General features: G+C 39.1%; 1 protein-coding gene across 1 annotated transcript; it reads left to right on the top strand.

Moving 5' to 3' along the window:
* Window positions 1-2916: 2916 nt before the first annotated feature.
* Window positions 2917-12749, top strand: LOC119918392 (protein FAM180A). Its single transcript, XM_038739125.1, has 3 exons — window positions 2917-3204; window positions 9513-9610; window positions 10034-12749. The coding sequence occupies exons 1-3, from the start codon at window positions 3129-3131 to the stop codon at window positions 10361-10363; spliced, it is 504 nt and encodes a 167-aa protein (XP_038595053.1). The 5' UTR covers window positions 2917-3128; the 3' UTR covers window positions 10364-12749.
* Window positions 12750-14405: the final 1656 nt, after the last annotated feature.

Here is a 14405-nt window from a genome sequence, read left to right as displayed (position 1 = left end):
TTCATATTGTCAGACCTTATCTGAATAGATTTCAATTATTTCTGAATTCATGCAGCATCACCAAAAGAGTTGGGGAGCAGCAGCAATCACTGCAGGATCTTTGATTTGGATAAGTTAGGTAGTTGTTCATCTCTCAGGATGTGTGTTGTAACACTGCCCCCTCATGGCCATGACCAATTTTGTACAGTGCATCTGTGTATGGCTGTGTGTTTGTGTTTATAACTCCGCACTTATAGGGGTCAGTACCATTTTTCTTGTCCTACAGCAGTTGCACCTGCAGGCAAACACAAAATATTGCTGTATAGACATGAGCTGAAGAAAATGCAGCTTTTGGCTTATGTTTTGGCCCTCAGAATGCCGCCTGCCTTCTCTTTATGCGTTACTTATGTGAATCACATGTAGACAAGAGTTACAGCTTGTCCACTGAGGTGCATTCTTCCTGCATGCTCATCCATGTAAATGTGTTTTTGTTTTTTTTTTGTCCTGCAGGCTTTAAAAAAACTAAAATTGCTATCATACCTTGGTTGCCCATCTGCTGTACGGAAATATTCAATGAAACATATAGCAGCAGTAGAGCAAAATTAAAGTCATCCAGCATATGTAGATTAATCAGACCTTGGAATGCCACTAGATTAACAAGATTATGTTTAATGTCTCCTCATCAAGCAGGCAGAGCCGTTTCTTCATTGTGTTGCATTATAAAATCCCTCTGCCTCTGCTTCTCACTTTATTTACTAGCGTAATTTTTTTGGAGCATTAATATGGAGCGCACAAATGCAGAGTCCTTGTCAACTTATTTCCCACAGAGACACCAAATCGCTCTAAAAGTATCCAGATAAACGGAGTTATGGCTCCCACATGTCCACTCAATATTTTTATCGTCGCTGAAATGAAATGGGAGCCCCACTCGTCTCGTGCCGCCGTTTATGATTGCATTTTGTGACTTGCTGATGCTAACGCTTTTGACAAGAGGGAATATTTATCTGAAAAAATTTAGTGGCTTACTATTTGAAAAGGTGATGATAACTGTGCACAGATACCAGGCTTCATTGTTTATTCCAACAGCACAGCTTGATGAGGAACAGTGGGCTCTTATCTGTGTTACATTGTTAGAATAAACATTTAAGTTTGATCTCTGCAGCCTCTATTTGAATAATTAATTGTTGCTCTCTAATCTACTGATTGAATATGAGTGCCCTTCTTTTTAACTCCTTTTACACAAGACCATTACTGGAATATTATCTTCATTCTATTTAGCAGATGCAGCCTTAGAGGCTCAGCCAAGACAGCGAACCATCTGAAATCCAGAGCACCTCCACAGTCTATTATATGCTTTGGCACCAGAACGGGGACTGTGCGTTTATTGCACATATTCTGGGACAACAAAGAGCAGAAGAGGCTGTGGAGGAGAGAGAATAAAGACGTGGAAAGAGTCTTGATGGCCTTGAATCAAGATGCTCTGAGTGGTCCTCGTGTAGCTGTTGATGTTGACAGTCAACATGTAGCTATTGTCTCCGTCTGCCTCAGTCTGTGTTTCATCGTCGTCTGGTTGCTGTGAGCTACCTGCAGTCAAACAGGCCTTTTAAGGCCTTGTTCTTTCTGCAATTAAAGTCAAAGCACATTAAAAGAAAGGTCTGTGTAGAAGGGAGAAACACGAGTTCCATTTTCATTAAAATTCATAAAAAAAAAAAGAAAAGATTACAACTTGGATCTTGGTGTAATAACTCATTTTATAAATCAATCTAGGATTTTGATTGTTATGGTAACATTGTACTCAGCATGGCAACATCGCTAAAATGTAGTCCAACGGGGCAAGACACATGAGAGGTCAGATGATCGTACGCCTTTGAACTAGTCTACAGCCATGCTAACAGCTCTGTGAGGCTTTACTTAGACACAGATGTGCTTTGAGCAATGCTAACATGCTCAAAATAACAATTCTGATTGTTATGTTTAGCAGGTATACTGTTTACCATGTTCGCATAGTTACTAATTAGTATTAAGCACAAAGTACAGCTGAGGCTTATGAGAATGTATTTATTTTTGCATGTATTTGGTCATAAACTTAAGCATTGGACATAAACATTTGACCTCACCACATGAAACTTAACAACAAAATTTAACTGTGTACATTCATTGTAAAAACAAAAGTTATTACAATGAATGTACACAGTTAAATGGCAATCCATCTATATATATATATATATATATATATATATATATATATATATATATATAATATAATTTCACTCAAATTCACAAATGTCAACTTTATGGTTGCGCTAAAGGAAGTTATGGGATCATCACAGGATTCATTTGGAGGTCATGAATGTCTATACAAAATTATCTTACAACCCATCCAAGAGCTGCTGAGATATTTTAGTCTTGACCAATGTGGTGGACTGTCCGACTGACTACACCAAGAGCTGACCAAAAAAAAAAGACCCATGTTAGCAAAACTTACTTGGAATTGAAACTTAAAGTGAACTGAAAGTGTCCATTATCAAATTTTACAGACCGGCTGTTTCCTGTTTCCCAGAACACTGTGTACAATGTTATCAGAACCAATAGAAATAATGGCCAAAATAATGAAAGTAAGACCCAAGAGACTGGAGTCATAGCTGAAAAGGATGCTTGATTCACCAAAAGCACCATCTCTTGTTGAAGCACTGGTTTGCTTCTGGCTCATGGGATGCCATCAGCTGAGTCAATCAATCAGCAAGTCAGTCAGCCACTCATCCAGTCACATAGTTGTCCAGTCATTTGGAGAGTCACTCAGTAATTGAAGCAGTCAGCCAGTCGAGCAGTCAGCCGGTAGCTGAGAAAAGTCTAGCCAAGAGGGCAGGCGCTACCCAAATCCTGATGATTTCCAGATGAGAGCCCAGACAGCCTGGCCTGAGTGGAGAACAAACGCATACAAAAAAAAAAGACAGGGAGAGAGGAAGGATGGAGGGCGGAGGGAAAAGAAAAATGATTAGAGGCAATGAAGGCATGATCCGGCATATGAAACTAGTGCATGTGAAATACCAAAGCTCAGTCGGAGCATTTTCATCCACTGTTGTAATGTTCATTTGTGTTTGAGTGTATGTTGAGTAGTGTGACTAGATCTGTGTGTGAGGATCATCAACATGACGCAGTCGTGGGCTCCACTCATCGCCGTTTACCTGTCCATCAACCTGGCAGCCACTCAGCACCACAGGAAAGGTAGGTGGACTTTGAGAGGCTGTACAGATTCACCTGCTCCATTCATACATTATATCTCTTTTTATCTTTTATCGGCCATAATGACAACATCATGTAAAAAGTTTATCTGAGTGATCCCTTACACACAAATTGCAGTAATTTGCATTCCCCTTTTTAAAGATAAATGCCTATCAGAAAATGGAAACTAACATTCATGATGGTTCAGTTTCTGTGTATGTGTGTGTGTGTGTCTGTGCAAGAATGTGTTTATCTTCCGGAGATATCAGGAACACTGCGACATGCAGGACATGAGCAGCTAATTTTCCACTGAAAAGTGACTGGCCTGTTGTTACTGGATCCACTCACTAAGGAAATTCCTTTCTCAAGACTCACATTACTTAAATCTTTGGATAAGAAACATGATGCTAAAACCAGCTAGAGAACATTTTTTGCCACTAAACACTGACATATTATCACCATTTGCAGCAAACATCCTTGAAAACATTTGCCTATTTACATATGCAGCTGACACTGTGCAACATTAGCATGTTAGCACTTTTTGTTTTTGGCCACTTGATGAATGTAGGTCCAATAGTCATTCTTCTTTTAACTCTTGCTTGGCCTGTACCTACTCCTGAGGGAAATATCTGTTTTTTAGCTGCTAAATGCTCCGCTATATTCACCAGCTAGTTGCTAACTTTGTCTGTCTGCCGTTTGGTGCCGGGCAGGCAGCGTACAGGAGGATTTTAAATTGTGTAATAAATAGAAACTTTTTGCTCACCAAATTTCCAGAAATTTGTCTAAGCGGACTGCATTGCATGCATTGTAAGGGAATGTCACTTACTTAACATTTTGCCACCCAGCACTACTGTATGTAGAACTTGGAGAGTTTCATCTCTTTGGTCATTGTAGTTATTTAAAAAAAGATAACCTGTAATAAAAACCATCCAGCTAAAATGTCAGACAGAGTATGTTACTAAAACCTACATCCAGTCCATTTGTTTCATTATTTAGGCAGCTCAACCTTATAATGGGTGTGCGTGTTAAAGGGCTAAGCTTATGTAAAGCACAGTTACCCTTCCTGGGTCATTGTGAAGGACAGTATTTGGTCGGTGGAAATTGGACTTATGTGACCATTCTCCATTGTCTCCAATCATCACTAGTGTCCCGAGTATTCTAATATCCACAGTGTCAAATCCTATCTCGTCTTCCCTTGCGATACTAAGTGACTTTATTGCAGCTTAGCCTCACATAGATTTTTTTCTCACAGGGGGAATGGATAGGGAAGTCTGTGTTTACATTGTGGTACATTTTGTATCTGAATTGCTGGAAAAAGTGAATGATTCAAGGTGAATTTAAATGCTAACCAGTAGATGGGCCATTCAGGCAAAGATTTTATTCTTTCCCATGTCCTTTTTACCCCCTTTTACCATAAGCCGGAGGGATCCAGACGTCCATTCTGTTTTTGTTTTGTTTGTTTTTCCCTCTCCCGCTCTCTCTCATCAAGACATCCCTCCAGCCTGGAATAGCATTTAGCCCTGCTAATTAATGGATCTTTGTTGTTCCCTCATCTCCTTGCAAGCAGTAAACTGGAGATTACAAGTTCCCTGCCTGTGCATAATGACAATGTAGGAACCCTGCCTATCCAAACACTGATTGTGTGGAGCGCTGGATGGGGAGGAACAATGGTCACCTTATGTTTGTTTGTTCCCCAGCATTAACATGTTAAAACGTTTAAAAACTTTAACACATCTCTTTTACTCTTAAATTGGGAATATAGTGCAGGGACCACTTTCAGACTTGTAAAAGTGATCGTCATTAATGTAAATAAACAAGTAGTAAAGGACACTGATGAAAACTCTGGTATGACTAAATTATAAGGAAGTGCCTAAAAACTGAACAAATATGGACACTTGAAATCAGCCAAAGTCTGCTGTTCAAGGTGATTTAACCAACATGTAATGGATATGCTGTAATATTGTCAACGCGCTGTATTTTTAGCCTTCATACGACCAGATCGGCAAGTATAGACCTACAATAGTCTTGAGTTGTCACATTTGTCATAAACATGGGAATCTTTCCCATCACTACCATCATGTCTCACATCAACACGGCATCATCTTTTCTAAGGAAAAGATGTAGTATAGTAGCCAAGAATATTTAGAGAAAGAAAAGGATATGGACTGAAGGGGGAGATTTTTACCGCATCAATTTTTAAATTTCTTTTCATATTTTAGTTATGTTGAGGGTCCCTTAACTTTAAGAATTTTGTCTTGCAACTCTTAGCCTTTCTGCACCTTTTGACCTCTGTTATCTGCCAAACACTACAGGCCTGGTCACCAGAAAGCCGCTTGGTGACAGAGAGACTACAGTGCTAGGGTAAACTACTGTAGTTAGTGAGCTAGCTGCTAATACTAGCCAGCTATCGCTAGTCAGTAACAAAAGCTCCCCTAGCTTTCTGTTTTCTCGGTACTGTGCCGTTTACTCCCCCCGGCATTTTGTTCTCCAGATTGTACACCATTTCATTGGTTACTGAAGGGGGGAAAAAAATGTGTTCCAAGCAAGTTAGCTTGGTCGCTAACGGGACAATGAGTTTACAAAATCTATTCAAAGGTATATATGTACTATAAACTCCTGTCTTATTACAGTTTGCAAACCATTCCTCTGTGGAGCAGTTTATACTCCAACAAAGGAAGGTTAAATAAAAGTGGATGGTGCAACACACAGCTTTCTTCATTTTAGACATTTTGAGCTCTCCATTCCCACAAAGGTCAGAACTGTCAAATGGTTTGCAATTGGTCAAGGGCGGGAATTTGCCCGTCAAAGTTCACCAAAGCTGAATTCTTGCATTCCAATTTAATGTGACACACAAATGTGCCACATTAAATTGATTGTCTTCTTCATTTTTTGTTTGTAGCTTCATCAACGTTATAAGACACATGGCCTGTTTCTGTGTCCACATCAGTGCTGCTCCAACCATGTGAGCATTATCCAGGAACAACAGTTTAATACCAAACTGCTGTTTCCCTACTAGAAACATTTCCTGCATGCCAAAGGACTGTTGTGTTACAACCATAGAATGTATAAAAAACAAACAATGGCAGAAAGTAGAAGACAACTTTTATGTAAATCACAGATAATTAATTTTAAATGTAAGTCAGCATTGGGTTGGTCTGCAAGCTGTCACTTCTCTGCAGCTCCTCCATTCTTTAGTAACATAACCCTTGTTCTAATGAGCACACTTTTCCCCTGGGTGCTGTTTTGTTTACACTGACAATGCCCCACCGAAGCTGGAGTGTCTCTTCAGCATCGCGGCACAGGCTTTCCTCATCAGCTGCTTATCGTGCATTTGGGAGTCACTTACTCAACGTGGGGTGTAAATTTTCACCTACAAGTACCTGATCCATGTCAGTGCTGGATCCAGGGAAATGTCCTCCGTACTGATCCTTGGTGTTTGTGGGACTAAAAACAACATTTTTTTCTACATTCTACAATTACTTAAATTTGAGTTTTTTATGGCTGATCTCAATTTCACATATAATTCGTCATTGCAGAGAAGGTCTTGAAACACCTTTCTGCTAATAAAGTATGGCGATAAGCTTTACAAAACATATTCTAAAACACACACAGACAGACACACACACACACACAAAAAAAAAATGCTGTTTGAAATTTTCGATCCACTCATGTCTGTATGGTAAATATGAAGCTGGAGCCAAGAGACAGTTATTGTGTGCAGACACAAACACTTTAATTTTCTCAGACATGAGAGTTGGATCGATCAATTCATCTAACTCTTGGCAAGAAAGCAAGCTAATGTTTTTTTCCCATTTCACAAATTGGCAGATTATTCAATTTATATACACAATGTTGATGGGGGAAAAAGTTTTCTTTCTTTGGTGGCTGTTGAAACATTTTTTAGAGGGGTGGGGTTGCACCATAGAACTTTGGACTCTTGACCTCAGTGTTTATAAAATCTTGGCTATGGCCCTGTTTAGTTTGGGCAGGTTTGAGAGCTGAAATAAGTGGGATAATTGGTGAGGATAACACAAATGTAACAGATTGGTGGGTTTTATTAATCTTACACTGGAGCAGCTACAGATTTTCTTTACATTCAGAATGGTGGCTGGGTTGTGAAAGTAAAGCTGGAACTGAGACTGGCAGTCACTCAAACAGGTACACAGGGGAGATCAGCCAGTGCATGCGGCTTTGGCTGGCCTCACAAATGCTATAAAGGTAAATGTATCTGGCCGGCTGGAAAGGCTGAGGGCAGCGGGGCTGATCATTACTGCACAATTGGATCAGAAATCTGATGAAACCCCTCCGATTGTAGTGTATACCTCATTAAGATCTGTGTGTGATCTGTGTGCTGGGTTACACACTGAGCCAAGTCCTGGATTGCAACCATATATGTGAAACAGTGGAAAAAAGAGAGTGAGATGTCTGGAGAAGCTTTTCACTTTGTTCTCCTGAAGCAGTGTCATCAAATTGGTCTTGGAGTGTGTCACACATTAAATCGTGTTATAATACAGTACTAACACATTTAAAGAGTCTGGGCAGCAATAGTAGTCAATTTACAAACGGTATGGGAGGGAACTTGTGTGACCTCTCTACTTTCTTTTCTCATCCTTTTTATTTCAACCTCCCAAAGCATTACCAGTAGTGCTCATTATCATATATGGGGTTTGAAAATCAGGCTAGTTCATAAAGAAGTCTTTGTACACAGATATGTCCTTCTGATTTCATTAAGAATTTAGAGAATTTAGAGAAAAATGGCTCTTTGAGTTGATAAAAGCTAAAAAAAATAAATGTACTTTCCCCACTTGTATTTCTTTAGGTCCTCATACAAATAAAGTACTAAATTTCAGTTATTTAAAGAAACAATGCCACTAGATCACACAAATAAGGTGAATGGTGTAATAAGTATTGGAATCCTTTAAGATCTACACTTCTATTCAAAAATCTTTTCATATTGTAGTTGATTCAGTGGTGCTGAATTAAGCAATTAAAGCTGCACTAATCAATCGTTTTGGGGGGGGTTACTTATAGTGAGCAACCCACAGAGAATATTCACTCAAGTCTGCGGTTCCCCTCACCTCAGCAGAGCACTTTAGCACCTTTGACCTCATTGTTTTGGTTTTACAGCCGACAAATAGGTTCAGTCTCACCCCACTCGAAAAAGTGAAAGCGAAAAAGTTCTAATAAACCCACTGTACACTAGCTGCCCAACATTAAACGGCACACAAACAAAGCGAGCAACAAGCTAGTGAATGTAGTGACACATTTAGCAGCTAAAGGGCCAGATATTTTTTTCAGGAGTTGGTGAATACCAAAACAGCTAGAGGAGAGTGAAGAGTGGACTTACATTCATCAGGTGGTCTGAAATACAACTCCAAATGAATGCTAATGCTGCTTTGTGTTTCCTGGATGTGTAAATAGGGAACTGTCACCACAATGACCCCATAAGGTTGTATGGTTCTGCTGCTGCAGCAATAAAGCTAAGCTAACCACCTGCTGGCTCATATTTAACAGACAAATATGAGAGTGGGATTAACCTTCTCATCTAATCCTCAGCAAGAAAGCAACTAAGCATATTTCCTAAAGTGTTGAACTATTACTTTAATGCTGCCTTAAATCTAAATTCTATGAATGCATTCATATTCTTATAGATACAGCTATAAGATAAGAATAATTTCCTCAGGTATTGCTGAAGAATAAAAGTAGATAACAGAGAATGACATTGTAGTAAAGTGCCAGTAACTTAATTGTACTTTAAAAAAAGTACTTGTGTAAATGTACTTAGTTACTTTCTACCTGGCTAAGAGGTGTGTGACCATGTGGAATTGCCTCTGGTTATCACCTCCAGTAAAATATGGATTTCATGGTATTTTGTCATAGAGATGGGGTAGCAGCAATTGTTTCTACTAGCTGAGAGCGAGGGGTTTCATTCCAGCTCTATCTGGACACCTCCGATTACAGGATCCTAGGTCTGCTACACATATTGACAGACACTTTGAAATCTGACCAAATGAGGTCAGCAACACCTGCCCCCCTGTGAGTGCAGATATCTCACCTCTGCATGCCCTGGCGACTGCCACTTGTAAACATAGGAGCATCTGAGGCTCAGGTCGAAGACCAGTTACCCTCTGCACGGCTGGAGACCAATTCGATCTCACTTGCATAATATTTGAGCAGTAATGTATCTGTGTTTAGTCAACCTCTGGCCCACCCACATGCATGGATAATGTGGTGCCTAATTCCTTGAATACAAGGAATATCCTCTAATGCTCCTTTAAAATCCTCTAATTTCTTGTTCTTATGTGTTCTAGCTCTGTATCCATCTGCATATACGATAAAACGTGGGACATATTCGCTGATCAACCCCACGTTCCAGCATTCGGTGGAGGATGTCAACCTGCTTTTTGAGGTCAGTTTAGATCCTGTGGCTGCTGAAGTAGTTCAGGGCTCGATGGTTCGGCGCTGGAAACCTATTCAAATATGTTGAAAATGTGTAAAAGATCTGTCCAAGTCACACATTTTTGGTCCATCTTCCACATCTGAAAGCTCCTGCTAAAAACAAAAATGAAAACACTATGTACTGCTGCTTCCCTGCTAATCATGAGCAGAAATGTGAAGTATGTGTTTACCCAAAGTTTGCTGGATATTGATAACAGGAATGTTTATTAATATCTTATGATATCTTCCGTTCACTTCACAAAGAGGTAAATAAAAAGTGCCTTTGGTGGATTGGTATAGTAGGTGGTTTTCGGTAGCAAGCTAGTTATTTAGTTGGTTAGTAGTTTAAGTACATAGTTCCTGAGTATTTTCTTTATGGACCCATGTCTCCAAGATCCTGCTAGCTGGAATGCAGATCCGAGGTGGAGAACACACCATGCTGATCCCAGATGAGGAGCTCGCCTCCCTGAGGAGCGTGGAGAAACTGGAGGTCATCTGCGAGGATGTCCTGCCAAAGAGGCTCTCCGACATACGCCGCCTGACAGCAGAGCTCGCCCAGCGTCGGTATTCTCTGAGCTGGCAGGACTTTGAGAGGACGGTGCTGACCCTGGTGTACACCACTCAGACCCTGGCTCGAGTAAGCAACCAACAGCAGAGAGAGGCGTGGACAGACGCTGTGATCCAGCTGTTCAGAGCCATTCAAAAGGATCTCAGACCCTCCTAAGGAAGAATCAAAAGATGTATTTTTTTTTAAAGCCCTTGGTCATCCTTTTAGTATATGATGGTGTTACACAATTCTGTCCAATTCTTGACTTAAACTAGGACCTAGTTTTATACATACCCTACATACTACATACTTTCTACATAGTACACTTCAGTATATACTAATTGTTATAGTATGTTGTTTTTGTAACTCGATTGAGTTAAGATTTTTTTGTCAAGCTGTTTCCGAGGTCATAGATGAACTTTCAAACTCAAGAAACCAAGCCACTGTGCTAACAGAAAATTATACAATACATGAGCTGTCATTCAAACTGCAACTGAAAGTCCACTGCTGATTATAATTCACAAAGAAAAAGCAAAATATTTTTCCCAAGAATTAATCCTTCTTCTAACCCCAATTGATTTAAATCATCCGGTATCTTGCTACGACATTTGATGCTTCCATATCCTAATACCACTTTGTATATATTGAGATATCCCACAATCCCCACAACATCTAGTACACCAACCCTTTCTAGTTGTTGGTGGTAGTAGTGTCTAAAAACCTGTTTTAGGACTGACAATAATTAACAGACAGAGGAATAAAAAAAAAAAAGGAATATCTGACTGTAAAAATGTGAAACATCGCATCCATTGATCAATGACTGAAAAATGTATTCCTTCTCTAAATATGTAATCAGACAGAAACAATTCAAGACAATAGCACATGTCGCTTTTATGTAAAGTACATTTATGTTTTACACCAGAGATGAAGACGGGAAACAGCTGGATAGAGAGGGGTATCACATGCAGCAAAGGTAACGAGCTGAATCAAATTGGGCCTAACCACTGGGCCACTTGGACACCTCGATTTAATTGCTTTATTGTATTATCTCTCCGAGCTCATAAGTGTGCACGTGTTTTTCACTCTGTAATGCATCAGGTTTGATCCTACTAATTTCTTCATTGTGGGAAAATTAAATAAAACCAGCAAAGCATCTGTGCTTTATGTATTTGTGTGAGCCACAGGATGGCCTCATTAGTTGTGTCCCAGTCGGCTCCTATAAATGTCCACATGCCTGGGCACTTGCTGGAAATGTGTCATGAATGTCAGCGTTTGACTACTCGCAAATGGTGTGGGAATTGCAATGTACCCATGGTTTGCATACTGACCTTTCTGATTATTCTGATCTTTGACCTACTTTAAATCAAACTATACGAAGTACATTAGTTTGACAACTCCATGCAGAGTTGCCCTGTGCTGACTGTGTAAATGCTTGATGTCATCAAATTACTCTAGATGGCATTAGATGCTTTGCTCTGTTTTGAAAAGATTGCTCATCTCATTTGATTTGTCAGTAAAAGCCCTTTGAACATAACCACAGATCTGAACTTAAAAGCCTGTGTACATCAATACCCCTGATTGCTCATTTGAGCAAACTGTAAAATGTTTGATAGATGTTTACTTCAAAGCTATCCATTTCCCCACTCATTTTGGGAAATAGGTACTTGCCGTAATAGGCTTTCGTGCAGTTCACGTATCTTGGAGTGGATAGAAAGTGTATGTCTGATTTGTGCTGTTTTCCCTTCTTGAGTCAATTGGTTTTACATTTGCTTACATTTTAGTATTTTGGCTCACTTCAAACTTTTATCCAGCCTTGAAAATGTTGCTCTCCCAATGTTTGTCATTTCCTGCCACCAGAGCTGGCTATTCCTCACAAGCATTTCCTTTCCAAAAATGTATATGATGATGATAGGTTTTTTTTGTTTTTTCTCAGGATTTTCGGTCTCTTTCTCAGCATGTCAGCATTCATCCTATGCCCAAGCCTCTGGTGCTGATTCTGGAGGACTGATTGATGAGGAGGTGAGGGCGGTAGTGATGATTTTTCCTTTCAAGACAAAGGATCATCCTCTGCCCCTGCTCCGCTCTAACGATGATGATGATGAGTTTTGGGATGTTTCTGGCCACTACTTGACAGAGCGTAAAGAAGCTGGGAAACGGTACAGCTCAGGATTGCGTTCCCCATGTTGAATCTTGTTCCATGTATTGTATGACAGTTCCCAGATTTTAATGTCACATAGTTAGGGTTGATGTTGTTATTCACTTTTGATATAAAGCACACATGTCCTTTAATCCTTATAACCAAATGTTGTATTTCCACATTGTTAATTGGTGAAACTTGTTTCAAGACTGTAAGTTGCTCACTGCAACTGTTTTTTATGCTTTGGCGCTTGCAGTGTCTTTGAAGGCTGAGTTGTACTTTGTAAACATACAAATACTGTCAAATTTTAAAATTCAATAATTAAGAAGGATTTGTGGTATTATATACATATATTTGCTAAGGCAGTCATTAGATTTTGCTCTATAACTTCACTGAATTTATAACATATTGAAGACATAATACTGATATCGAGTTGCAGTCTCTTTTGCACAATTCACACCTTAATTATCTTAACGTTTCAGAATGACTCACTAACTGTAGTGCTTCTCTATATGTCCATCGACTCCTCTGTGCTTGTGATATAGATTTAATAAGAAAAATTGACTTATAAGTTAACTTTATGAAAAATGAGTCTGCATCCACTAAGTTTATTATCCCTAAATGGCATGTGCTTTATAAACCTCAGCAGCATAATGCATGTTGAGAGAGCAGCACCAAGTGGTTGCAGACAGAACTGGAGTCTTGGAGTTCTTCATGTTCTTAAAGCTTGTAGTCAACTTTTATCATTTAATATCTCTATTTCTGTCCATTTGTGAAACTTCTACAAAATAAGCCCCCGATGTATTTATTCCAGTCATAATTTTATTATCTCCATATTAGGACTTAATATTATGTGGTGCAATATAACCTGTCCTGACCCAATAGATGAAGAGATCAAATTAAATTTAACTGTAGTGACTTTCAGTGGACGTAATCAGAGGTTAGCTGCAGCTCAGTCAAGTCAAGTTAATTTTATTTATACAGCCCAATATCATGAATCACAAATTTGCCTCATGGGGCATTACAATCTGTATAGCATATGACCCTCAATCCTTAGACACTAAGCAAGTTCATCCTGAAGGATAAATGTAAAGTGAAGTTTCAAACTGTATCAAGGCAAGGCAAGTTTATTTGTATAGCACATTTCAACAACAAGGTAATTCAAAGTGCTTTACATAAAACATAAAAGCAACAGGGAAATTGAAAAAATACACATTAAAATATAATAAAAGTTACAGTGCAGTGTACAATCAGGGTTAAAAGAGTTTAATGGAAAATAAAAACAGGCTGAGGGGTTGAGCAAATAACTGAGTTACAATTATTTTGAAAAGAGAATAAATAGAGAAGTACACTTAATCCACTCTGTCTAGCTAGTCTGTATTCAGGTCCAGCAATCTGTGGGTCCAGTGAAACTCCAAAAACCCTTGGACACTACAGAGAAACCAGGACATGTCTGTCCGCAGGCCACTTTGATCCAGTTATACTCTGGACCCACCTGCATGTTTACAGGTGGACAGAGGTTCCTGCAAATCACTCAGGCGTGAGGTTTAAGACCACTTCCTTCACTCTGTTCAATCTCACTCTCGTTATCTTTTCACTCAATTACCTACTCATTTCTCTAGCTAAAAACAAAGAAAAAGAAAACAGGACAGTAAAAGTTACAGTGCAGTGTAAGTTATCAATCTACTATTTAAAGGCAGTGGTAAAAAGAAAAATCTTAAATATTTAATTAAAAGCAATGGTAAAAAGAAAAGTCTTCAGTCTTAGTTTAAAAGAACTGACAGTTTCAGCAGACCTGCAGTTATCTGGGAGTTTGTTCCAGATATACGGAGCATAATAACTGAACGCTGCTTTTCCTTGTTTAGATCAATATAGAAGTGTAGAAGTTTTCCATAAGTCATTTCCCAGTGTTCTAATAATATCTATATATATTTTAAAAAGGACAAAACTATATATACAATATTACTTTGCAAATAATGGACTTTGTCTCCTCTCCCCAGCTCTGCAAAAACGGCTACCTTTCTAACACACAACAACAAATCTTTTATAATCATCCAATCAACAAAAATCATTAGAGCTGAA

The sequence above is a fragment of the Micropterus salmoides genome, unplaced genomic scaffold, assembly GCF_014851395.1.
Source record: "Micropterus salmoides isolate LMB-PRFRI ecotype aquatic unplaced genomic scaffold, ASM1485139v1 Ms_hic_scaffold_23, whole genome shotgun sequence".
NCBI classification, from domain to species: domain Eukaryota; kingdom Metazoa; phylum Chordata; class Actinopteri; order Centrarchiformes; family Centrarchidae; genus Micropterus; species Micropterus salmoides.
This window is presented reverse-complemented; position numbering and strand designations above follow the sequence as displayed.